Source organism: Microtus pennsylvanicus, chromosome 1 (genome assembly GCF_037038515.1).
Source record: "Microtus pennsylvanicus isolate mMicPen1 chromosome 1, mMicPen1.hap1, whole genome shotgun sequence".
Lineage (NCBI taxonomy): Eukaryota > Metazoa > Chordata > Mammalia > Rodentia > Cricetidae > Microtus > Microtus pennsylvanicus.
Genome location: NC_134579.1, coordinates 116892981 through 116919217, shown reverse-complemented (window position 1 = coordinate 116919217; position 26237 = coordinate 116892981). Strand labels below are relative to the sequence as shown.

Here is a 26237-nt window from a genome sequence, read left to right as displayed (position 1 = left end):
AGCTCTGTTTCTCTTTTAAACAGATTCAATCTCCTGTAGCCCAGGGTGGCCTTGAACTATCAGATCTGTCTCCTGAGTCCTGGAATGAAAGGTGTGTGCCACCACTGCCTGGCCTCTAGTGGCTTAGCTCTGCACTCTGATCTTCAGGCAGGCTTCATTCATTTAGACATAAACAAAATATCACCACCCCTCACTGAAATTCCTCTTAGTTATCTTGCTCTTGCCCAAAGTCATAGAGATCCTGAGGCTATGGTTGCTCAGTAAGACCAGCCCTTCACATGTTCCAACAGCTCACAGATGGGGCAGGTGTTGGGGTGGGCCAATCAAAGGCCTGGATCTGGGCCTGGGTGGGGCCTGGGTTGGTCAGCCCATCCCCTCCACCCTCACCAGCTCTCCACACTGGTACTTTTCCCTTGTTGTGGCAGCAGAGAGACAGGGCCAGTTCATTGTGGTCCTCAGACATCAACACGGCTTCAGGTGGCAACCCAGACCACAGACATCTACACGGCCCTTGGTGGCAACACAGACCACAGAGACCCTGGCTGACCCAGATGTGGCAGCCCAGGCCCTTGATATCACCGTGGTCTCAAGTGGCAGAGCAGTCCTCTCACGTGGGCCTGTTCCTCACCACTGTGAAAACTGCAGCTCTACCTCCCCACTCCCCATTCTCTCCCATCTTCTCAGCACCCAGAGGGTGGGCCTCTGGCTTTGTTCTTCACGCCTGGATATTGGAATAACTCTGATGAAGTAGACAAGGAAAGCAGATAAATCTCTGAGTTTGAGGACAACCTGGTCTACATCATTAAGTTCCAGGACAGCCTGGTCTAAATAGAGTCCCAAAACTGAAAAAAACAAAAGATGAGTTAGGGCAAGTGAAGTCTTGTCTAATCCAGGGTACCCTGGGAGGAGACATATAGCCGAAAGACCTATCTGGATCATAACTTTCTGGGATACAGAGGACGTTCCCTTCTGCTACCCAATCCACAGCATCACTGTGTTCATAATGCTTTCATTCTGGGGCTTGGGCAGCCATATGGTTATAGAGCACTAATATAATAATATAGTTATTGTCAGAGCATCTGTTACTGTTTGCAAGCCCTCCAAGATCTGGCTTGTTGACTACTGATATTTCCTCATAGAAGGGGGAGGGGCGATGGCCTTCTATTCTAGGTGCTCCCTCTTGTGCCCCTTCGCCATTTGTATGTAATTAGCCCTAGATGAACATGGCCTAGTGATTTAGGAAAGTGCTGGAGTATAAAAGCTGGGGAAGATGGGCGGCCCATCTTGCAGCTCTAAGTTGTTCTTTTGGGTTCTCATTCATGTTAAGATTTTCTGGAGCCGGGCGGTGGTGGCGCATGCCTTTAATCCCAGCACTTGGGAGGCAGAGGCAGGCGGATCTCTGTGAGTTCGAGACCAGCCTGGTCTACAAGAGCTAGTTCCAGGACAGGCTCCAAAGCCACAGAGAAACCCTGTCTCGAAAAAAAAAAAAAGATTTTCTGGTGATGCAGCTGCTGTAAGGCACTCCTAATTCTGTAAGAAAGTCCAAGCACTCTGCAGAACCCTACTTGGTTTGTCGCTGGTATTCTATCACCCAGGCTTTCCACTCGACAAGGTGACCTGATTAAAACTTTACTTCCAAGCCCAAACAGGACACAGCGAGAGCTACACCAAGTCAGATGTACAGGTGGGTCCTGAGCTTCATCGATATGGGCAGGTGGCACTATCCTGCACACATATGGAAGAAGGTCACTGGCTATCTCTTACCCCAGACATTCTAAGTTTTCATTCACTGGGCAAAGAGTTAACCTGGTTCTATGTGGTGCCAACAGGCAGGTCAGAGACACCCGCATGTGGCAACGTGCTCTCAAGAGCTGCAAGCCCCATGCACCAACAGTGAGAACGTGAAGAATGGGTTCCAAATAGAAAACCTGGCATCTCTGGTAATATGGGCTGCTGTGGCCAGGATGGTTAGGGTTCATGTCACTTGGGCCAACCTGCAAAGTCAGTCATGCAGATAGGGAGCGGGTGGTGCACAAGTGCTAGCCACAGAAGGACAGACCCAAGGGAAACAAAGGCTGCAGCGAGCAGCCTCATATCCCAGGGAAGGATAGAGACAGTGAGATACCTGCCTCAGAGCCACACAAGACAGTGGACCACATTTTACCCAAATCAAGGCTATATTTATCACTGTTGATTGACGAGAAAACAGACTGTTTGGGTCAGTGGTGATAGTGGGGGTGGGAGGGCAACACCCAGACAGACGCTAGGAAGAAACTAATCTTTTTCTCAGAACCAACTTCTAAGATCCAGACAACGCAACACTAGCATTAGCACGTGGGGCACGGGTTTGTCCTTGTAACTGGGGTCAGTCCTGAAGTCCACAGTGAGTCTAAGGAGATGCCCACAAGTGTGGCTCTCTGGGAGGTCCAACCACCTCGACAAGAGGCTCAGGTACTTTCCCTAAACATCCTGTCTTGCCTGGGAGGCTTGCATAGTTGAAGGATAGTCGCTGCAGATACTCTGCTGAGTGTGTTCACAACTGACAGCCAAGTGGGTTTTTGTGACCACGTACACAAATAACCAGAGGGATTTCTAGAAACTTTTTATAGACTGTCCAGGTTAAGAATTTAATAAGTTTTATAATTATATCAACAGAATATTTACATGTTTTTCTCTAAAAAAAATCAAACCAAAGAAATCCTCTTACACCTGTGCATAAGGCAGAAAACCCAAAGTTTTGTACATTATTATTATTATTATTTTAATATATATCTGTAACTTCGGTTCCAAGTACCAAGGGAAGGCCAGGGCCGGGCCTGAGTGTGGAGCCTCACAGTGCGCTAGACAGAAAGACTGTTTCTTTCCATAAATAAGACAAACTCTGGGGCTCAAACGGAATCTGAGACGTGAAACCGTAAATCCCAAATAAAATTTCTTTTTTTCTTTTTTGGTTCTTTAAAATGTTAGAGCACAAAATTAAGAAAAATACAAAACCATTAAAAATGCTTGTCAGCTGTGGGGAGTTACAAAGCTAAATTTTTCCCAGTGTCCTAACCGCAAGCTCGGAAAATAAAGTTACCCCAGAAAAAGAGTCAAGTCCTGGACTATGCAAGCCCCAGCGTGGAGCGAACGGAGCTGCTCCTGGACTAGAGGAACTGTGTTCAGATCCCAGGTATTTAAGTGAGTCAGTCCGCTATGCTGGGACTACCGAGCCTCCACCTCAGGCGGGTTGCACGCCGCCGCCGGCGAGTAGTCGCGCGCCTCGCCAGGCCCAAGCGCCAGCGGCGTCGTCCTAGAGCGTGCTGGTGGCGTAGATACCCCGCTTGCAGCCACCAGTGGAGGAGGCGCCCCGAGTGCGGCAGTGGCCGGCGGGGTCCGGGCCAGGAGCGTGCCGTGTAGCGCGCCAGGAGCCAGGCGCGGGTAATGCAGTGCCGGCAAGAGCGCCGTGCCTGAGGCGGGTGCGCTGGCGCGATCCAGCTCTTCCCGGAGCACCTCCCGCAGGCACTCCGGGCTGTAGTCGTGAGGCTCGCGGTCGCGGTAGGTGCGCTCGGAGAGCTCGAAGGCAGCGGGGCCCGCAGCGGGCGGCAGGGCGGGAAAAGTGCGCCGTGGCAGTTCTAGGCCCCGGTAGGTGTCGCGCGGCAGGTCCCACACGAAGCCCGACGTGCCCAGGCCCAGATGTGTGGCTGTGGAGTGCACGCTGATGCCAGTGAGCTCCGGTGTCTCGTCTTCCCTGTGCTCCTCCTTTACCTTCACATCGCCCTGGGGCTGCTCAGGCGTCTGCTTGCCAGACTCCCGACCCAACAGGCCAGCCAGGCGCAGGCAGTCATCCAGAGCTGCCTTGCAGTAGGGCGATGGAGGTCGTGCACCCTGTTTGGCACCATCCTCTTTGCCTGATGAGTGGCCCTCCTTGACCCGAGGCTCAGCCTCACTCTCTGTGAGGATTCTAGGGAGGCCCAGCTCACCAGAGCCCCGCTGCAGGAGGCTGCTGATGGGGTGGCTCACTGATGCTGCAGGCGAGTTGTGGCTCAGCAGGTGCGTCTTCTCCAGGAGGTCCCTGGGGACAACAGGATAGAGCCATCACCTAGAGCATCTATAGCTCCTAGAAAGGTGTTTGTCAAGTTCCTGTGACCTCAGTATTCCCGCTGTGGAGCCTCTGTATCCTGGGCTCCAGGCATGTCCAGTGTTAGAAGTGCCCTAACTGTGAAGACACTGGTTGTGGACAATAGGAAGCTCTCTAACATTCCTTCCCTGGTTATTAGATACAGTTCTCTATATTGTCCTGGGTGGCTGCAGCATGAAAAACTGCTCGGAGTTCTACCACTTGGGGGCTGGGGAGGCAAGGCAACATGGCTCCCCCAACCCTGGAATTCCCTGCTCAAAATTTAAGCATTCTCAGGTTTAGGGGTATGCAGTTGCTTTCTAGTAGTTTAACTACAGATGCTGTCTGTTTTAAATTCCCTCAGCACCAGCCTAATAATGCAGGCCTGTAATTCCAGCTGAGAGGCTTTGACTGGAGGACTAAAAGGTTCAAGACCAGCTATACAGTTCAAGGTTAGCCTGGGCCACTTGCCCTGGGTTCTTGCTGTTCTCACCAAAGGGCCAGGGGAGGATCCTGAAAACACGCTACACTCACTTTTCTGGTAGGGTCCCCAGCTAGGCCTACAAGCAGGTTCTTTTCCCACATTTTGTTTGTTTGTTTGAGACAGGGTTTCTCTGTGTAGCTTTGGAGCCTGTCCTGGAACTCTGAAGACCAAGTTGACTTCGAACTCAGAGATCCACCTGCCTTTGCCTTCTGAGTGCTAGGATTAAAAGTGTGCACCACCACAGCCCGGCTTCTCCCACATTTGCTCAGTGTGGGAAAGTCTAGGGCAGGCCCAGGGCTCTGTTCTCACCTAGCTGCTGAGTCTCTCATACTGGCCAATTCTGCTCTCACCAGGCAAAGGACCCTGCTCCTTTGGTCTGGGGGCAGGAAAGAGCCTCCAGGGCCTGACCAGGGAGGGATCGCAGAGAGCACCTTAAGGTGCCAGCTGCAGGAAGGCTGACATGATGACCTAGGAAGTCCCTGATAAAAACAACCTGCATTAGCATCTGCAGCTTTGAGACTGCAGGGGAATTCATCCACAGTTGGAACCTTCCACCCCGAAAGTTCCCCTTCCTGCCTCAGAAGGCCCCCAAGCTTCTGGACCTGGGCATATACCCTCCACTCCCGTCGAGATGCTGCCTCTCACGTTCTGGCTGAAGGGCAAACTGTGTTTGCAGAGGTCAGTCTCCTCTCATTTTCACATTGCCTTGACCAATCTAGAGCTTAACACTTGGTGCCAAGACCCAGGGGGCAGTTTTGGGGACCTACGCCCCTTCCTCTGAGTAATCTTTCCTCCCGCCCCTTACCCATCTACCTTTGCTGACATCTCTCACCCAGAGCTGCTCACCTGCTTACCATCTGAAACCTCTAGGTCTTTGCAGCCTTTGTCTTCATATGCAGTACAAATAACATTCTGAGGTTTTATTGGAATGTCATATAAACTCAATTGAGTCTTCCTGACCTGCCCGCTTTCCCTCCCTAACTACCAACCTCTAGAGCAGAAGCCAGTCCCCACACCAATCCATCAAACATCCACACATTAAGGTAAAATCTGGGTTGAGTTTACAAGCGCCCTCAACTGACTCTCCGAGGTCCTCCAACTTCCTGCCTCTGGCTTTGCCTGCCAGGTCACTGTAATTGGGGGTGCATGTTAGCTGACCACTTACTTCCAGAAACAAGCTTCACACTCTCCTAGCCTAAAACAGTGTATAAGATTTCCATTCTACATACTTTCGCTTGTCTTAAGCCTGAAGACATTTAGTAAGCCTGTTGACTGAAGTGTGGACACAACACAAATTGGGTAATGCTTTTCACTTTCAAAGTCTCACTGACTCAGAAAACTTCATAAGACAGAAGGGCAACTGTTATTTTGCTGATCTTCCGTGTCACTAGAGTACCCTGTCCCTTTAAGAGACAAGCTCCGGTGGGCAGTGGTGGTGGTGCACGCCTTTAATCCCAGCACTCCAGAGGCAGAGGCAGGCAGATCTACAGAGTGAGTTCCAGGACAGGCAAGACTGTTTTCACAGAGGAATCCTGTCTCAAAAAAACAAAAACAAACAAACAAAAAAGATCCGGGACCTCTTCCCTCCCAAGGGATCCCATAAATCCTGCTCAGAACAAAAAGACAGTTCTGGTCCATATGATTGTTGAAGGTTTAATTTATCCTAGGTGTGCCATGTGCCACAATAGACTCTTTGGTGCCAAACAGGAACTGCTGGTACCCCTCCCCCATCCTGATACTGGTAATATTCCTAAGGGAGATTCAGAAATTACTCTTTATCTGGAGATAAATCTTTTTTAAACGAGCAAACAAACAAGCATCTTCATCCTTTCCTTCTCTTGTCTGTTCTGCAACCCTGAGTGAGAAAATCACGCTGTGATCTATCAGCCACTCTAGCTACCCAAGGACCCTGTTTCCTCAAGCTGAAACTATGACATTTTCCTGTTTATTTTACTATTTTGGGCCTGCCACAGGTACCATCTCCTTCTGTATCCATCCATATTAACTAAGATCCACCTGGCTCTACCTGACTGATGGTAACTCATGAACCAGCCCCATCTTGGGCTCGAAAGCCATCTTAAAAAAAAAAAAAGTCAATGAAAGGATTCCTAATGATATTCTCCTATACTCATAGATTGTTGCCTAGCCCAGTGGTCATCAGAGAACCTTCATCTAGCAACTGACAGAAACAGATGCAGAGACCCACAACCAAATATTAAGCAGAGCTTGGAGAATTCGGTGGATGAGGGAGAGATTGTAGGAGCCAGAGCGGTCAAGGACATCATAAGAAAACCCACAGAAACAACTAACCTGGACTCATAAGGGTTCACAGAGACTAAATCAACAACCAGGGAGCCTGCGTGGGACTGGCCTATGCCCTGTGCACATATATTCCAGTTGTGTAACTTGGTCTCCTTGTGGGACCCCTAACAGTAGGCGCAGGGACTGTCTCTGACTTTATTGCCTGCTTTTGGGATCTTTTCCTCCTCCAGGGTTGCTTCATCCAGCTCTAATAGGAGAGAAGGTGCCTAGTCTCAATGCACCTTGATATGCCTTGGCTGGTTGATATCCATGGGAGGCCTGCCCCTTTCTGAAGAGAAATGGAGGAGGAGGAGTGGATGGAGGTGGGAAGATATATGGGAGGGGCTGGGTGGAGAGGAAGGAAGATAAATATTTGTCAAAATGTAAAAATAAAAAAACAAAACATCAAAAGAAGATACAATAAAAAAATAAATAAAAATAGAAACAGACAAACTAGGCTCCTTCCTGCTTATGATCAAATTTCAGTTTCTTTCTTTTTTTTTTTTTCTTGGTTTTTCGAGACAGGGTTTTTCCTGTAGCTTTTGGCGCCTGTTCTGGAACTAGCTCTTGTAGACCAGCAGGCCTCAAACTCACAGAGATCCGCCTGCCTCTGCCTCCCGAGTGCTAGGATTAAAGGCGTGCGCCACCACTGCCCGGCCAAGTTTCAGTTTCTTAAAGATTGGGCTATGCACCATCTATAACCTTAACTACAAATGGTTCTGTACTTCCTGCTCTAGGAGACAGCAACCATGTCTTTGTTTCAAATGGTTGTTATGACCACCTTGTTATTTTCTGCTTCTATAACCCCTGCATTTGCCTGCCAAATCCCATTTGGAAACTCCCTTCTCCAGAGCTATAAAAAGCCTTATCTTTGCCCATACCCAATGCTGGCCTCTTGAACCTCGCCTTAGGGAGGCAGTCTGTATATGCAAATAAAAAAACAGTTTGCTTTAATTAATTGTTTAAGCTTGGTGGTGGTGATCAATTTCTTAATGCCAGCACTTGGGGGACAGATGCAGGTGAGCTTGAGGCCAGCCTGATCTACAGAGCAAGATCCAGGACAGCCAAGGCTACACAGAGAAACCCTTCTTGACAAACAACAAAAAAAACAGTAATATCAGTCTCAAAAAACCAAACCAACCAAACAAAAAAACAACAACAAAAAAACCCAGTAACAACATCAGATGTCTAAGAAGGAATATATGTATCTATAATTTTAATGTTTTATTTATGACAACGTGGTGGTCTGAATGAGAATGGCCCCCATAGGGTCATACAGGTATCACTTTGTTGGAGAAATTGTTATTGGGATAGGCTTTAAGGTTTCAAATTCCATGCCAGGCCCAGACTGTTTCTCAGTCTCTTACTTCCCTTTGCTTTGGATCAGGATGTAGCTCTCAGCTACTATTCCAGCACTACGCTTGCTGCCAGGATGATAATGGACTAATCCTCTGAAATTGTAAACAAGCCCTCAGTCAATTGCTGTCTTGTATAAGAATTACAGCAACAGAACAGTGTTAAGACAGAAGTTGGTACAGGATTAGGGTGTTACTGTGTCAGGCCCGACCATGCTGTTTGTTGGAGTAGTATGAAAGACTGGGATTTCAGACCAGAGAGCGGTTGAATGCTTCAGTGGGGCCATCCTGGTAGGAGCACAGACATTGATCGGTACTGCCATGGCTCAGCTCAAGATGTTTCAGAGGGGAAGAATATTAATAAGTGGCCCTGAGATGCTGCTTTTTGCCCTTGTCCTAAGAATTTGCCCGAGGCTCAACCGTTAATGGTGCTGGCAGAAGAGAGTTCAGGACAGCCTAGTACTGTCGTGTGGCCATTAGTGATTATTCTTATACAAAATATACAATGTGAGGAGAGAAGGAGCAATAGGAAGTGTAACAGAGCCAAGTTCAGTGCTCAAGGAGATAAAAAAGTTTAAAAAACCTGATGCTAAATGAGATAAAGGGAGCTATGACCTCACAGAAAGCCCCCATATAGCTAAGCTGCCAGCTGCTGAAAAGGAAAGAAAGGACAGCTTAAGCAGTGAAGGAAACCACTGAAAACAGAAGCTGATGCAGATGCAGCTGAAGGAGGGGCCATATTCCAGCCCTAGCAAGCAGCAGAAGCTGGTAGCTTTGGCCCTGTGGTTCTGACGTCAGAGTCAAGGATACAAGAAAGGAGTTGTGGGATCTCCCTCCCTGGGTAAGCTGCTAGGCCAGGCACATGTCAGGAGTGTCCCTGCTTGGAGACCCAGAGAGGCTACTGGATGAAGCTGTGAAGGTTACAGATTCTGCCTCACTCATATAACACAGTCCAAGGATGCATGCTGTCACCAAATGGCTGTTTTATGTTCTGGACCTTTCCTGCCTGTTTAATTTTATTGTGGCTCCTTAGATTGACCCTCCTCTGAGACGCGCTAACTGCTGTCTCTTTTATTGCCCCCCTTGCCAGCTATGAAGCGGTTAGGTGAGCTGTGCACCAAAACCCCTAACAGCAGTCAGACACCCCCTAAAAAAGGACTGATGGGCCACCCAACTCATTCTTGTTTGTTTGTTTGTTTTGTTTTTCTCAAGACAGGGCTTCTCTTCTTGTAGTCTGCCCTGGCACTTGCTCTGTAGACCAGGCTGGCCTCAAACTTATATAGCTCTGCCTGCCTCTGCCTCCCAAGTCCTGGGCCCCAACTCATTCTTCTTGCCACTCTGGGCATTTTTTTTCTTTCAGAACTCAGAACTAAAACAGCTGGATTGAATTAACCTCTCTGTCTGGCCAGCTCTCATAAAACCTTAAAGAAATTTCAGATCAGTTAATATCCTTCAGGACTAACTAGTTTCTTTGGCTCCCAAAATTAAAGAGGATTTGTTGTCTACCCCCCCCCCCCCCCCCAGTATTTGTTTCTGGGTTAATGGAACTAAAAGCCTTAGACAAGCTGAGAGGCTCCAGAAGGTAAGTGGACATACTGAGAACATCTGCAGGCAGTAAGGAGCTGAAAGCCCAGTACGAGGTCAACAGACTCACCTTTGTTAGTATTTACCGCTTTAAGACTGAAAGGGAATAGATCTGCAGATGGAATCTTCCACCCGCAAAGTTCCCTTTTCTGCCCTGTAAAACCTCCAAGTTCACTATGCCCGTGTGCAGTCTCCACTCCCATGGAGACTTAAGGACAAGTTCCTTCTACAGAGGTCGGTCTCCTTTTATTTTATTTTACTTTTTTTTGGGGGGGGGGGGTTTGAGACAGGGTTTCTCTGTAGCTTTGGTGCCGGTCCTGGAACTAGCTCTTGTAGACCAGGCTGGCCTCGAACTCACAGAGATCCGCCTGCCTCTGCCTCCCAAGTGCTGGGATTAAAGGCATGCGTCACCACCTCCCGACTCCTTTTATTTTCATGCCGTTTCTTTGATCAATCCCAATCTAACAGACTAAACAGGTGAGAAACCAAGCCAGGTAGAGGGGTCTGGGGCCAGATGAACTCACCGCTCATGCTCTTCCTGGCCTTTGTCAGGCTCTCGGTCGTGGTTGGTCAGGGCTGAGAAGCGCTCCGTATCCATTGGCTTGGGCCATGGGGGCGGGGTAGGAAAAGAAGACGGTGCCCTGTGCAGCCGGTTCCAGGAATCATGGGGACTGGGCAGGCCAAGCAAAGCTGTGCCCTCCTTGGAGGCAAAGATGCTGCCCCCTGGTGTGAAGCAGGAGAAAAGGACAGAGGACCAGGAGTGTGAGCTAGGCAGGATGCCAACACTGTAACCCTAACAGGCTGTGAGAAGCCTTAGCCTAGTGGGAGGTCAGTATGCAGGACAGACAGGAGGGTGAGGGGCAGTAGAATGGATGTGGCGAGTCACTCACTCAGTGCATGGCTGCCCAGACCTCCAAAAGCATGGCTGCCCAGGCTCCCCAGGCCTCCAAAGGTGCTGGATCTGCTGAAGGCGTCTGTAGGGGCGAGGGAAGGGCAACAAGGGGTCAGGAATCTGCAAGGCTTCCCCCCTGCCCCAGACAGAAAGGGTGGCCCAGGAACACCTTAGTCTGGGCAGATGCCACATATATCAATCTGAGAGGTTGTGGACCTCCTTCCCACCCATTCACATCCCTCTAGCTGTGAAGTGTGTGGAAGATGCCACCCAGGCTCCTCGATCACCTACCTGTTAGATGACTAGTGGGCAGGAAGCTGCCATGATGAGCTGAGGGTCCAAATGGGTTGGCGGTTGGATGAGTGACACCTAGGTGGGGGGTAGCCAGGCTGACAAGAGCTTCCAGACCTGGGACCTCCTACCTCTAGTGTTGGGTCACAGGTAGAGAACCCCAGTTTTACATTGGGACCCCCTATCTTCCATTCTCTCACCTCTACATCACTGTACAGGTGTATGGGTAGATTATGAGATTGGAATTCAGTCTGGTCCCCAGGTCTGGGGCCCCAAGGTATGCACAGGCAGTGGTACTCACTGTAGTGGAGCTCCCCGAGAAAGAAGCCAAGATGTGGATAAAAATGGAGAGGGAAGGCCTAAGTAAGTGAGCCATAATGAGACTGATCCCCAAGGTAGTGACCCCAGGGCTTAAAACTGGAGCAAAAAATGATCCTGGCTAACCCAAGGGGGGCAGCCGGTGCTGGGTCCATAGTCTTGGGTGTACCCTCTATTTTCTAGCTAAATGAAATTTTTAAATGAGTAATGAGTAAGAAACAGAACACCCAGGAATGCTTCTATAATTCCTAAACACCTTGTTGGTGGGTTAGAAGATGATACCAGAAAGGAATGAATTCCCTTTCCTGTGTTGTCTCAACTCAATCCCAGTAAAAAAAATATCAGCTGTTTGGTAGATACTAGGCAGGTTTAAGAAACAGAGAACTTAGGCAATCAGAGAAAAAAATATAGCTCAATAAAAACAATTTTAAAAAAAGATTAAAAAAGAAACAGAGAACTTTGAGAAGTGGGGAGAAGGTAGTGATCATCCAAGATAAGAAACCGAAGGATGGAGGCCAGCTAAAGAACACAGCACTAAGGTATGTCCTGGGGCGTGAGTCAGCTCTGTTAGCCTGTCATGCTAGCAGAGGTAAAAACATGCTTGCTCTCATTCACCTACAGGTGGGCACCAAGTGGGAAGAAGATGGAAAGGACTAGGGTAGGCCGGGCGGTGGTGGCGCACGCCTTTAATCCCAGCACTCGGGAGGCAGAGGCAGGCGGATCTCTGTGAGTTTGAGGCCAGCCTGGTCTACAAAGCAGATGACAAAACCATTACACAGAGAAACTGTTTTGAAAAACTACAAAAATAAAAGAATGACTGAATGAATAAATAAATAAAAAGGAAGGAAAGGACTAGGGTAGCGGGGGCTCTGAGGTGACAGACCTGAGACCTGCTTGTGGAAGAAGAGGGATCCTGCAGAGGGAAATGCAGAGAGCATTCACTTATGTTTATGTACACATGTGTGCATACACACAGGCTGAAATTGATGCTGATCCTTCTATTTTGAGTCTGAGACATTCCTTTTATGCCTGTAACTGAAGGGCAGCCTGCACTTGTATCCAGACTTTATCCATATAGCCTCTTGCTGACTCTCTTTTTCTTCCTGGAGACTAGGGATTTGGATACATGTCAGGCAGATGTCCCCCCCAAAGACCCTGGGCATCGAGGACTGAAAGCACATAACTCCACACTGCCAAGTACTTAGGGAAGGCTGGGACACAGGATTTTGGGAACAGTTCCCTGCATGTGGAGACAAACCAGATACTGTCCTAGGTATCCCAATGATGAGGGATGCCAGGATGAGGAGGAACCAAATCACCAAGCCTTAAGTTATGTGTGATACACACTGGCTAGGGCCTTCAGGAACTAGCACCAGGGTCCCACAGTACATGAGCTGGCTTTGGGAAGTTTGGGGACTTGGGCCTGGGACCAGAGGTAGATAGATATAAAGAACATTGTGCAAGGGCCCTGGACAGTTCTCTTACTCCCAGCACAGGAGAAGACAGATGTTTTGGGCCTACTCAGACCCCTGATCCCAGCTACCTTTGGTCTCACCTGTGCTGGAGAAGAGGGGCCGGGCCAGGTCCTGTGGGTAGTGGAACCCAGAGAACATGCCTGGGGCGGGGGGCCGGCTGAAAAGATCCAGCTTTGTGGCAACCTCCAGCTTGTGGGGGTCCAGCTGCATCTGCAAGGGAACAGAGTATGTACCAAGGCTGTGTACAAGGGCTTGGATATTGCTCAAGGTAAAGCCTCAACTGATAACCTTTACTAAACAGGGACTTCACTGGAGGTACCTCCTGAGGAACAGGAGGTAAGGGGAAGGAAAGGTAGTTTTAGTGGGGGTTTCATCTGGTACAGAAAAACTAAAACCTTCCTATAGTATGCAATGCATGGAGTCACAACGACACACTCCACTTTTATATCAGAGCTTTCAATCGTTGTACCCTTATATAACAGCATATTTGCATATATCACAGAAAATATCTTTATTTAGAATTCACAAAATTCAGTTGGAAAAGCATATCCATAGGCCAAAGTTGCTCCAAGCATGTTTGGTTTCCAACAGTGTACTTTATGTTTAACAACAAAATCTAGAGCAGTAAGATGATTTAGCAGGTAAAGGCTCCTTCCTGCTACCAAGGCTGAGCACCGGAGTTCACACACCAGGACCTACATGGTAGATAGAGATCCAACTCCTGCATGTTGTCCTCTGACCTCCACATGCATGCCATGGTACACATGTATTGCATGTGCAGATGCACACATGTGTACACACATATAAAAATATACAAAACCCCCAAACCATGACTCTATTAAAATATATAGACCTGAGGTACCCGTCCTCCTTTGGGCTGGCCATCCCTTCAGGGCTCTGTGGCCAGAGGCTACACTGAGTGTGGCTCTGAAGATCACAAGGACAAAGTCACTGTCCTTCTCCCCTTGCCTGTATGACCTGCCCTGCCACACCTTGCTATGGCCAGCATTTCGGCTCACGTTTCTTCCATTTCATAAAGTATGTTACTGAATGTGTGTGAGGGTGGCGTTTGCACATCAACATGGGAGTGCCCTGTGCTAGAGGGGCAAGTGGGAAGTATGTAGACTTTATGTCTACAGATGCCTATCCAACTAGGGTCATAAATTAATCTCAGCGAGTGAGAACCAAGGATCACCAGGGATCACTCAGGAATCACTGTAGTCAACCCTAAATTTTACCACTCCTGGAAATCCACACTGCCAGCACCTCTCCATCCCCACCTAAGCGTGTGCACTGGAATATAAACAGCATCTCTCAGGAGTCCCTTTCTGTTGACTTCTTTAAGGTCTTCTAGGAGATGATTTTGACAACCACACAAAAGGTGCAGTGCATCCTGGGTAACATCCATATTAGATTGTCCTGATTGCGAAGAACCTCTCCTACTCCATTAGATACCTGTGCACATGCATGTGGCCCTCATTCCTGGTCTCTGCATTGCCTTCCCTACCTAGGTTCCTCCCAAATGGCCCCACCAGGGAGGCCCCAGCAGTGACCCGCCTGGCCCGGCCTCACCTTCATCTTCTGCTGCTGGTGGTAGATCTGCCAGGCGATCTGCACGTGTACCGCACACCACTTCCCTGGTTTCTGTGGCAGGACCGGGATGTGCTCAGAGAGCCCAGCGCCTCTTCCCAGGTCTCATCTTCCCCAGATTCCTACCATCAGGACCACCCAAAGGCCACCCAGGAGAGAACCGGAGTCCTTCCCAGCCACAGCCCTGGGTGTGCTTCCAACTCCTCTTCCCAACATGCACGCACTCACCCTGACTGCTGTCCGGTATGGATCAGGCACCTACGATGAACAGGAGAGATGGGTCATGTCCAGGCTCTTTGGGAGCACAGGACCAGGGTTGGGAGAGACAGCACCTGAGTATATGTTGCCAACTACATAGTGAATGCCAACACCTACCCCAGGGGCTTTCTGCAGGAAAGTGTGAACCGCACTGGCCCGGCCCGTTATCTCGACTGAGTTTGAAGTCTAAAGGCACAGGTGGAAAGGGAGAGAGAGCATGAGTGAACCCATACACTGAGGAGGAAGGAGGCAGGAAGCCTCTTGGAGCCCCAAGTTCAGGGATGGACCATGCTTTGGCCTGCTGGTGGGACCCTGTATACTGTCACCGCTCATCATAGCACACCTCCCCTTTAGTCAAAAGGACTCGCCAAGGCTTATGACATCACTAGGGAGAGTGAACTGCCTCGCTGTGCTAAGCACCTACAGACCACGGGTAAGACAGTACTTAGGGGAAGGCAGCCAGCCCAGTCCTTAGCCCTGGAGATTTGGGGAGCTGCTGCAGAAACATAGGTGGGTTTGTGAGATGGGGCCCACACTCCCATTTGGAGGGAGAGGCCATGAAACGTCTCCTGTTCAGCCCCTGGCTCTTCCACTCCTTCCCTCCTGTGAAAGGTGCCGGGTTCAGATGTCAAGTCAGGTGGACAACTGAAGCACGGCGCAGGAGCAGCCTTTCTGACTGCAAACAGGCCCGACCAGCAGGGGGCGCTTTCAATAAAAACTGGAGCTACTCTGTACCCCTGCCCCATGCCCCACCCACCTGCCAAGTCACCTCCCAGCAAGAACAGCTGAAATCAGGCTGAAAAGCACCCTGCAGGGACCCAAAGGGGCCAGGGTGCTCAAGTAGGGTGGGCAGCCCAGGGATTGTGAGAGGGAAGGGCTGCAAGAGAGAGGCAAGAGTTCTGGGCTGTGGGCCCCACATGGTGGAGGGCCCTTGAGCATGGTATCTCCCTCAGCATCCGGAAGGAAACACAGAAAAATCTGTAATTCCCTACATCCCAAGCAGACAGTAAGGTGAACTTGAGCACGGGGACTCACGTTGGAATGTCGGAAGTAGGGGCTGTCCAGCTTGGGAGAGAACTTGTCAAACTGCAAGGGAAGAAAGCAAAGGGAAGCCTTCCTGTACAGGCCTGATGTCCTCTAGTGACCCAGAACCCACCCACGGCTGGGCTGGGTAGTGACCAGGATGGTACTGCCTTTTCTGAAGCAGGTGGCCTGGTGTCCGGGCTCCTAGAGAGCCCTGGTCTCCAGCCCTGTGGGGCCCGGGTTCCTGGTGCAGAGAGGTTTGTGTGGACCCAGCTGGGGCTCTAGGTAGGGGTGTAGGCATGAAGCCCTGGCTGCGGAGGTAAGGTGGAAAAGCTGTGAACGACCCAGGCTGCTCAGAGAGAGGAAATGGCTGCACTCAACCATGCGGAAACGGACCAAGGGACACACAAGGGGGCCCAGTCCTGTCTTGGCTCCAGACTTGGCGTCAGGCATAGGACCCAGCACAGTCGCAGCCAGCCCAGGCTCACAGTCCAGCACCCAGCATGGCAGTCGAGTGGAGTCTACATACACACAGGCAGGAGACATTGGGACTGCCTGCTCGCGGCCTATGTGCTTAAGAATTAGCGTGCGTCTATATGTACAGCTGCCTGTCCCACCCAGCCCGCCCCACTAGCAGCCAGCACTAGGGCCTACGCACCGGCGAGGGTGCACTGGGTGGCATGAGCGGCGTCGGGGGCAGGCCAGCGAAGGGGGCAAATGTGTGTTGGTGCTGGTGTGTGTGCTGGTGCGTGTGCTGATGCGTGTGCTGGTGGAATTCGGCCCGCAGCAGAGCCCCCGGGCCCAGGGAGGCGCCAGGCCGCTCGGTGTTCTGCACCAGAAACCGCGTGTTCAGCTCTTGCCTGAGCAGTTCGTGATCTATAAGAGAAAAAGAGAGAGAGACAGAGAGGCACGTCGGCCGTGGGCTCCCAGCGGGGCGAGGCGGATAGTCACCTGGCACTCCCGGGGTCGGCAGGCCAAACCGTGATGGCCGCTAGCAACATGTGGGCCCAGGGGTGGAGGTAAGAGAAGAGCCTGTGACCAAGTACCAATCAGAATCCCCGAATGAGGCTGGCAATACATGATTGGCTGGTTGAATGAGATCAACAGGCTGGCATCTAGAGGCAAGGAGAGAAGTCGGTGAGCCCTGTCCCATGTGGCCCACTGCCAGGGCCGGGATGCCTGCCCCTAAGAGGAGGTCCTGTCTCCTGTAAGATGGCTGGCTGCTTCCATTCAGAAATCCTCCAGAGATTAAAAATTAGTGAAAGCTCCAGCCAGGGGTAAGGGGGGGGGGGGGGCGACGACACTTGTACCCACTTGGGATCTTCTGGAGGTTGGGAGCGCAAACGCAGGGTAGGTAGGGGCTGCCTGCACGTGACCGAGTCTTTTAACACCCAACCCCCGGGGAAATGGTCAGCCCATTAACCTCCTGGGATCTTCACCACTTCTGTCTTGCCCCAGGGCCCCATTAAGGTTAAGGGCACCACTGGGTGTAATACCTACCGGCAGGGTGTCCTGGGATGACCAGGCTGCTGGCGGGCAATGCTGGGGGCGGGGGCAGTGTTGGGGGGGCAGCAAACATTGCTGCAGCGTGGTGCTGGTGCTGCGCCTGGGACCTGAGCGCCAGGTGTGAGGTAGACAGGTGGGGGCCAGGGCCATGTGGCGACAGTGTCACGTGCTGTGACAGTGTCACGTGCTTCGCCAGGCCCAGAGGGGTGCCGCTGACTGTACTGCTGCTCCTGCTGCAGGACACAGGGTTCAATGGTATCCTTTCTCTCACAACCTGGTTGTCCCGTAGCCACCCCCCCACCCCAGGACATGTCTCACCCACTCCCCACCTGAGGCTGTGCAGGTGCAGGCTGTTGGGTGCCACCTGGCCAGAGCCAGGGCCCACGAAGGCGCCCAAGGACAGAGGCACGTGTGATGGGAGTGAGCCACGATGCTGCGGGGTGAGCTGTGACTGCGAGACGTGGTGAGGTACAATGGGGGCTTCCCTCTTCACCAGGGGGCTGTCCCGAGCTCCTGGCAGAGGTCCTGAGGGCGCCGGTGCTGTGTCAGGCAGTAAAGACTCGGTGCTGAGCTCACGGCTGCGCTCCAGGCCTGACACCTTGGGCACTGCCCCGGCCTTGGCCTCTGACTTCTCACCTTTCCCAGAGCCTGCAGAGAAAGGGTGGGTGTGCTGTTGGACCTGGTCCTATGTGCCCAAATACCACCCACCAGTAGCCAGAATGTCTAGACCCTGCCACTGCTCCTGACACAGTTTCAAAGGTCCGGTAATGACCTCTATGACCAACGGAGAAACACGAACAGAGGTAAGTCATGTGACCTCAGGCAATGAACATAGGTGAGCTCAGATGTGTGCCAGCCTCCGCCCTGGTGCTCAACCCGGGTCCTTTTCATAACTCCAGAATTCTAGGCTCCAAAGGACAGGTTACAAGGCTGTTAATGCTCCCCCCCCCCTTTTCTTCTTTTGGTTTTTCGAGACAGAGTCTTTCTGCATAGCCTTTGCTGTCCTGGAACTTGCTCTGTAGATCAGGCTGGCCTCGAACTCACAGAGATCTGCCTGCCTCTGCCTCCTGAGTGCTGGGATTAAAGACGTTCAGTTTTTAAAGATCTATTTATTTATTATTCAGTGTTCTGCCTGCAGGCCAGAAGAGGGTGCCAGATCTCATTACAGATGGTTGTGAGCCACCATGTGGGTGCTGGGAACTGAACTCAGGACCTCTGGAAGAACAGCTAGTACTTTTAACCTCTAAGCCATCACTCCAGCCCAATAACCCATTTTTAAAGTTGTTGTGAGGTTTGCTTTTTCTTTTTTCTTCCTTATCTTTATGTGTATGAGTGTTTGACTGCATGTATACCTGTACACCACCAGATTGCCTGGTGCTTGTGGAAGCTACAACGGGGCATCAGATCACCTGGAACTAGAGTTGCAGATGGTTGGAAGCCACCATGCGGGTGTTGAGAATCAAACCCTGGTCCTTTGGAAGAATAATCAGTGCTCTTAATCTCTCTAGCCCCTTCTTTTTATTTTAAAATAAATATTTTTTCAGTGATGTGTTTTTAAGGTGTGTGTCTTTGTATGGATATATGTGAGTGTGAGTGTCTGGGGGAGAGAAGAGGCATCCTTGGCGCTGGAGGTACAGGCATCTGTGGGCTGCCTGAAGCGGGTGCTGAAACCCGAACTCCAGTCCTCTGACTGGGCAGGATAATTTCTTAACCACTGAGCCATTTCTCCAGCCCCACCTCTCCTCTCTATGTATAGTCCTGGTTGCTTTGGAGTTTGCTCTGTAGACCTGGCTGGCCTCAACAAAGCTATTCTCTGCACTCGCCTCCCAAGTGCTAGGACCAAAGGCATTTTAAATATTTTCCTTCAACTGTGTCCATGAGCTTGTGTATGCACATGCATGGTCCACATGTGGGACTCAGGACGGCGTGTGGTAGTCTGCTCGCTCCTTCTATCATGTCGTTTCTGGTCTTCAGGCTTGGCAGCACCCTAACCACTCAACTCCCACAAGCTCTTGCTTTTGGTGTTGGGAGACAAGTCCTGAACATTCTAAGCAAGTGCTCTACCACTGGCTTTTCTCTTTAGCCCTCCTTGACTTTTTAATTTTGAGATAGGGTTGCTTTAAGTCACACAAGATGGTCCTGAACTCACTCTACAGCCCACAATGGGCATCAAATTTTAATCCTCCTACCTCACCCTCCCAAGTAGTTGAGAAGACAGTCCTGTGCCATGAGGCTCAGCTCTCATGACCCCATTCTGTAGAAAAGATTAAGATTCTACAAGGACTTGTCCTAGGGTTGACACTTGTCCAACCATTACTTACTCCCTTGGCTGCAGCATTCATTAACATACACTCATGCAGCCACACATGCATGCATTGATGCCTACCTCTTTCTGCAGTGTTCAGGGGAAGCTGTCCCTTACACTAAGACTGCTTCCCTTTGCCCCACTTTTTCTTGACCACCATCCCTACCCAATGAGATAAACAGACCCTCCCAAATTTCCTACTATTCTTGAGTCTCTACAACCTGAGACCCAGGAGCTGGGCTAGGGATATACTCACCTCTGTCAGATGCCGGGGTAAAGAACTTCTCAGAGCCTACAGATGCCTGAGGAGAGAGAAGAGGCTAACAGGCTGGAGCTGAGAGTGACTATTCCCCATCGCCCCAGCAGAACCCAATCCCTGGTATACTACACACTTCTGAGGAAGACACACATTTAGTCCTGGACTTGGAAGCAAGCACACATGTTTACAATGTTCAGACGGCTCCTTTCTACTTAGAGCAATGGACTTCATCAAAATGGGGCATGTGATGGTCTTATGGTGGAATGATCTGAGAATGCCACCAGCCTGGCCGGTGCTCAGGACTCTGTTGGGTCTCAGGCACAGGCTGAAGGCAGAGAAGGGAGGAGAGTCTTTACTGCATGTCCCTCTTGTCCTGCCCAGGACACAGTGTCAATGCAGAGAAAGGTAGATGAATACACGGATGTGCACCCTTTAACACTGTCATCTACAAATGTGCAGGCTGCATCGATCTTGGGATACATTCAGCTGTAGGTGATAGTTGGCTCTACTAGGTACCAGGTGGGAAATGTGCCGTTTACATGCTGTGGCACACACCATTCTCAAGGGCTGGGACTGGCCAAGTCAGGGCTCACACAGTCCAAGCAAAATAAGGCCTTGGGTTCTGTATTCTAGTTTTCACCTGAAGCCTCAGGACTGTCTCTGCTTTTCCCTGTTCTGTACCTACATGCAAATGCTGTCATACTGCATGGGGTTCGTCAAGACCACTGTACCCACCTAGTGCAGTATGCCTCTTGAACAGACCTCAGACACTGCTTCAAAAGAGGAGCCATTGTGAGATGCCATGCATCAACCACAGACGTGTGTACACAAGGTGCCTGTGTAGATATTCTGTACATGGATGCACCAATTATGGGTGCCTGTACTGTATAGGCATACATGTGATCATGTGTAAACAGGTATATGGGTAGACACATTAGTGTACATGTTTACATATACTGGCATACACAATGAGTGTGTGTGTGTGTGTGTCAGTAAGGCCTCAGGAAGGTCTGGGAGGACACGTGTCCACTGGAGATTGGTGGAGTTCAGTGGATCTGGGGTCATGTCCCCGGCTCAAACTCTCCTATTTTATGATTTTACAAAGAAGGAATTCATTTATCACTGAAAGTGATAGCATAGCTTCTGCAGGGAGACGGAGGACAGGCTTGTCCCAAGGGAATTCATGGGAGAGACAGCTCGGAAGAGGCCTCATCCCAAGAGGCCATACATGGAGACTTGGCACACCACACTGCAGCTCTAACTACAACTTCCCCAGCTCAAATCCAACAGAACAACGCCAGAATGCCCTTACTGTCCACAGAGTCTCTAAGTGGCCTAGCCCAAGGCCTGGGGTGAGGACACCCAGGGTCTATCAACAGGCAATGAAGTGGACATAGCATCTACCTCAGCACAACCAGGGAGAGCTGTGGACACAGATAATATGAAGAACCTCAAGTGCCCAAAGAGCCCATTCTGCAAGATGCCATCTGCATTCAAGAGAGTGAAAGGCAGCCGGAGGGTGCTGTCAGAATGCATCAGATTGGTTTGTTTAGGTGCATTTTATTGGCCATAATCTACAATCCCCAAATCAACAAAAAGATGTGGTGCTGAAGCTTGAGAAGGCCTAAGGGAGTACCCAAGCATGTCTATGGCAGGCACTCCCACTGGGAGAGCACAGAGCTAGATCCCACTGTTTTCCATGTCAGAATAATTCCAGACAGACCTCAGACGGGAATGTAAGGAAGACCGGAACATAAAGTCATCATGAGTATGAAAATAGGGCTTTCCTACCCACACCTTAAGAGTTCACCACAGAAGAGGCAAGAGATTCAAGCCTTTGACACCCCTACCTGTACCCCAGGGCTCTAGTAAAGGCCAAGTCAGTAAACCACCCTTGAATTGCACTGATCATGAACATGCTTAAATAAGGATCCATTTTCCTTCTTTCTGATTGGTAAAGTTAAGAAAAACCCCAGAACACTGGAGCTGGGCAGAGATGACTCAGTGTTTAAGAGCACTGGATGTTCCTCCAGAAGACCAGGGTTCAATTCCCAGCAACCACATGGTGGTTCACAATCATCTGTAACTCCAGTCCCAAAGATTTTTCTGGCCTCTTTGACACATATTGCACAATGTACCTGCACATATATCAAATTTTTGTTTGTTTGTTTGAGACAGGGTGGCATTTTGTAGCCTTGGCTGGCTTGAAATTCACTGTGTATACCAAGTTGACCTCGAACTCAGAGATATACCCGCCTGCCTTCTTCGCCTTCTAAGATTAAAGTGTTTTATTTTTATTTTTTCTAGTTAAAAAAGAATACCCCAGGACAGTGAGAGGCAGAACTCACAGGACTGGACAGACAGGTAGTGAGCAAGGAGGCAGGGCCCTATCCATAGGCTACTCTGACCCGCCAGCTTTGCTCTCTCCTGGTTGACAGGCTCCTGTCTTTGATGCTGGGACACTTACTACAAACTGGGTGACTATAGTGCACAGAGCAGGCCACCTCGACCTCAAGACCAGTTTTCAGTGTCCTGATCTTGGACTTCCAGTCTCAATGGTGAGCAGAAGTTCACTTCTGCAGTCTATAAGCCTCTGTGCTATGTCACACACATGATATGGAACCAGTGATGTTCTCAATTCCCTGGAGGTGAAGGAGGTGCCAGGACTGGGTAGGAAGAGAGGCTACAACCCAACCTGTAGCTCCAAGTGTGATGTGTGCTGGTGTGTCCTAGAAGGTGGAGCAGAGTAGCTTCAAACACAAGTCAGCACACAGTTCGGACCTGATCACAGGCCTTTACAATGCCAGTGAGGCCCAGGATCCCCCAAATCACCCGAATGCTGAGAACACTCTGCCCAGCTCAGTCTTTCTGCCCCATGCCATACTTTGTGGCTGGGGCTTTCTCAACTCTGCCCTTCCTACAACCACCACAAGCTAGTTTGGTAGAGGAGATGACAGGACAAGCCAAGGTTCCTAAAGATTGGGGCTGTTCTTCCTAACTCTGCTGCTGGCATGCTGAGAGGACTGACCACTGTAGGGTCTGCCCTACATGGGGCTCAGAGCCATAAGGAATAGAGGTTCAGTCAGTGGATAGGAAAAGCCAGGGACTGCTGAGGACCTTGTGGGGTTAGATTCAGCTGTTACTATCACTGCTGTCTGCAGACAGAACAGTCTTAGAAATGACTGGGCATTGCTTCTTACTGCCTGGCTCTGTCTACCAGGACGCCCAGGGTCCCAGGAGGTGTCACCACCTGTCACCATCCTATCAGAGCTAAGGCAGGTCACTTGGTCATCAGTTCCTGTACCATCCTGGCTCGCTTAACTTTTAAAGTTCATTACAACAAACCAAATAAGAACAAGTGGCCCCCACTGGTGAAAATTTTAGGCTCTCCCCAGGCCAGAGCCCAAACTTCTCTATGGCTGTGGTGGAACTGTGTAGAACCCCCAGACCCCTCTCCTATCCTATTCTTCTGTACACAGGGCTACCATGGTCCCCATTAATCTCTCTTGGCATCTCATGAAGCCCCTCTAGAGTTCTGTCAGCATCTGTCCTGTGTCTATAGCCTCCTTATGCGTACCAGCTCTGGGAACCTACACAACCAGCCCCACAAGGCACCAGGAAACGGCAACCAGCCTCCCTCTGAAGAGGCTGCCCTGGGGTTTTCACTACAGGCCCTCTGAGTGCCACCAAGTCCTTAGTGCAGGAAATTTCAGCAAGCCCATCTGGACCTCTCTGCTTCAAGAAAGCTTGGAGCCCAAGCGACCTCCTGTAAGCCCAAAAGGAAGAACCCCGACCTCTCAGGCAGGACAATGAAACAAGCCATCAAGATCAAGACCTGCAATTCCAGATCCAACCCAAATGGTAACTTCCAAATCCCAAGACATAAGACCCTGTTCCTCAGCACAAACAGTGAGCAGCAATGAAAGGGCCTGAGCTTAGGTGAGGAGAGGGGGGCAGGGTGACCCCTGCTCTACCTGCCTCTAATTGAGACCTAATGACCCCTTAAGAATATCCTGGAGAGCCAAGGGGAGTAGTGTAGGGGTGGGGAGCAGAGGGGGAAAGCAGGGGTGGCATATTCTTCCCATCACAGGACACTCATGCATGGCCACAGCCAGTTCCCTCCCTCCAGAGGCAAATCTGCTCAGGAAGACCGTGGGTGCAGGCAGGAATCCTAGTGCTTTTTAGGGTTTTGAACACATGGCCAGGATGGTTATCCTTGTTCCCAAAAGCCCTGACCCAGAAGACTCCAGTTTCCAGGATCTCTGGGGAAACCAGTGGTTTCAGTGGCACAAGTTTGAGCTGCAAGCACGGAGATGTCCCTTCAGCCTCTTCCTTTCTGCCAAACTTCAAAACTGACTAGTTAGGCCAAGACGGGTGAAGTGTCTCACCGGGTTTCCAACCCTGTGTTAATAACTTTCTGGGCATTATCTCCAGGGACGTGACTCAGGCATGCAGTCCTCCTCCAATCCTGGTGTGCAGCCAGAGTGCAGAAGAATACAGTCACTTCATGCCAAGGAGCATGGGGGAAATCCCTGGGTTGCAGGCTTGTGGTTCCATGCAAAAGGCAAGTCTGGTAGAAAGACACCACTAATCCTCCGAGGGGGCTAGGGTCACCCCTTGCTTTGTTTGAGACTACTGGACCCTAGGGGCACCCTCAGATCAGACAGGAAGCGCAGGCTGCCGGCCGCACCCCGCCCCAGACAAAGAACTCAACTCCAGTCAGGTGAGCAAGGCACCACGCAGCTGGTGGCGGTGGCCCACTGTGCCCAGGGGTGCAGACAAAGGCGCCCCCCCCCACCGTGCCCCGTCTGCCTACACCGCAAGTCCAAAGGGCAGGGACCCTCGCCAGACAACACCCCTACCGCTTGCCACCACGTGCGCCCCGGGTACAGCTTCGAGAACACGGATATTCTGAGCGACCTGCTCCAGCAGAGGACGGATGCATGAGCGGGGCTCCCAGGGTCGTCCTGTTGCCCATTCTTCAAAGGGCTCGGTGCTTCCCCACCCGCGAAGCCCGAAGTCCCGCTTTGCTCTTCGGAGCCCACAACGCACACTGACCTCGGGGGTACCCAGATCCCGCGCGCTCCGGAGCGTTCCTCGAAGGTCTGAGCCCTAGGCGCGGTACCGGCATGGGTGGCAGAGAAACTCCTGCGGGGCTGCTACCCAGGTAGCCTCTTTTTGCATGTCCTGCTCAGCCGGACCTCGGACGCGCGGGGCACACAAGCCCCAGCACCTTCTTTGAGCGCTAAGGGCGCTCTGGGAGCAGCTGCCAGGAGCCATCGGGCGGGGTGGCGGTGGCGCGGGCAGGCGGGGCGCTATGTGGGCGGGGGACGGGCAGGCCCAACTAATCCAACCCCGAGGCGTGGATCTGCCCTAGCTGGGCGGCTGGCTTTATTCTGGCTGTCTGACCTGTCCTGGTACCCCAGGCTCTGCGTACATCAGCTACAAGAAATGCCCGTGGGCTTGATTCCATGTTCATCTTAAAAATAAGTTACAGACAACTGCTACTCTGCTTACATTAGGGGAAACAGAGCCAGAAAGAAGCGTGACATCTGACAAGTCAATGTAGCTATTTTGCTTCACGGCTGTGCCATTATTTCCATTTTTCAGGCAAGGACACAGGATTGGAGAGTCACTGGAAGCCTGAGGTCCCTGTAGCCCATAGTCATCCCTGGTGGGGGATGAAGGCAAGAACCACCGTTTGTGTATGGTCTGGGGTGGGGGCAGGTACATACAGGAAAGAAAACTCCTGCAGAATGTTTAGCAACTGACTCTGACTCTGCTAACCTGCATTCATATGACCACGTGCAAATTACATGAACATGCCTCTCACCTGTTCTGTCCTACTTGGGGTTTCTCTATATAACAACCCAAGCTGTAACTCGCTTCATAGACCAGGCTGCCCCAGAACGCACAAAAATCCACCTGTCTCCCAAGTGCTGGGACTAAAGGCATGCGCCACTACCACCTGAATCATCTTCTTCTTTTTTAAAAGACAGGACATTACTATGTAGCCCAACCTGACCTATTTCTACCTCAGTCACACAAATGCTGAGAATACAAATACCATGCCTATCTTCACTCTACCAATTTCTGATACCCATTCTTGATGTGGAATTCCCCTCTGTATGCTGTGAATATGTTTTATTATCATTAGTTAATAAAGAAACTGCTTTGGGCCTATGGCAGTACAGAATATGGCAAGGCGGGAATTCCAAGCAGAGATAAAGGAGAAAAGAAAGTGGGCAGCCTTGTCGTGTTCCTGAGTTAAGGCACTCAGCTACGTGGCTAACACAGATAAGAATAACGGGCTAATGTAAGTTGTAAGAGTTAATAAGAAGCCTGAACTAATGGGCCAATCAATTTATAACTAATGCAGACCACTGTGTGATTTCTTTGGGACATAACGACTGTAGGAACCGGGCAGGACAGAAAACTCAGTCAACAGACAAAGCCTGTGGGCACCCCAGGGTACCCTGAAGTAGTTGTGGGCTCTG

At 50.7% G+C, this 26237-nt stretch overlaps 1 protein-coding gene across 11 annotated transcripts in view; it reads right to left on the bottom strand.

Annotated features, from left to right (window-relative positions):
• Nucleotides 1–2170: 2170 nt before the first annotated feature.
• Nucleotides 2171–26237, bottom strand: part of Fbrsl1 (fibrosin like 1) — a 78614-nt gene continuing 54547 nt past the window's right edge. For 4 of the 11 annotated variants that reach the window (XM_075981062.1, XM_075981084.1, XM_075981093.1 and 1 more), the window contains 14 exons: nucleotides 19738–19783; nucleotides 17506–17824; nucleotides 17171–17409; nucleotides 16717–16785; nucleotides 16329–16546; nucleotides 15683–15733; nucleotides 14765–14833; nucleotides 14618–14647; nucleotides 14372–14443; nucleotides 12880–13009; nucleotides 11007–11084; nucleotides 10714–10797; nucleotides 10348–10546; nucleotides 2171–4054 (listed from right to left, as the gene is read on the bottom strand). In XM_075981062.1, the coding sequence (XP_075837177.1) occupies nucleotides 3205–4054; nucleotides 10348–10546; nucleotides 10714–10797; nucleotides 11007–11084; nucleotides 12880–13009; nucleotides 14372–14443; nucleotides 14618–14647; nucleotides 14765–14833; nucleotides 15683–15733; nucleotides 16329–16546; nucleotides 16717–16785; nucleotides 17171–17409; nucleotides 17506–17824; nucleotides 19738–19783 (2454 nt within the window). In that variant the 3' untranslated portion in view covers nucleotides 2171–3204. The remainder of the gene's footprint in view (nucleotides 4055–10347; nucleotides 10547–10713; nucleotides 10798–11006; nucleotides 11085–12879; nucleotides 13010–14371; nucleotides 14444–14617; nucleotides 14648–14764; nucleotides 14834–15682; nucleotides 15734–16328; nucleotides 16547–16716; nucleotides 16786–17170; nucleotides 17410–17505; nucleotides 17825–19737; nucleotides 19784–26237) is intronic. The other 7 variants (XM_075981113.1, XM_075981140.1, XM_075981074.1 and 4 more) reach the window with 6 other exon arrangements.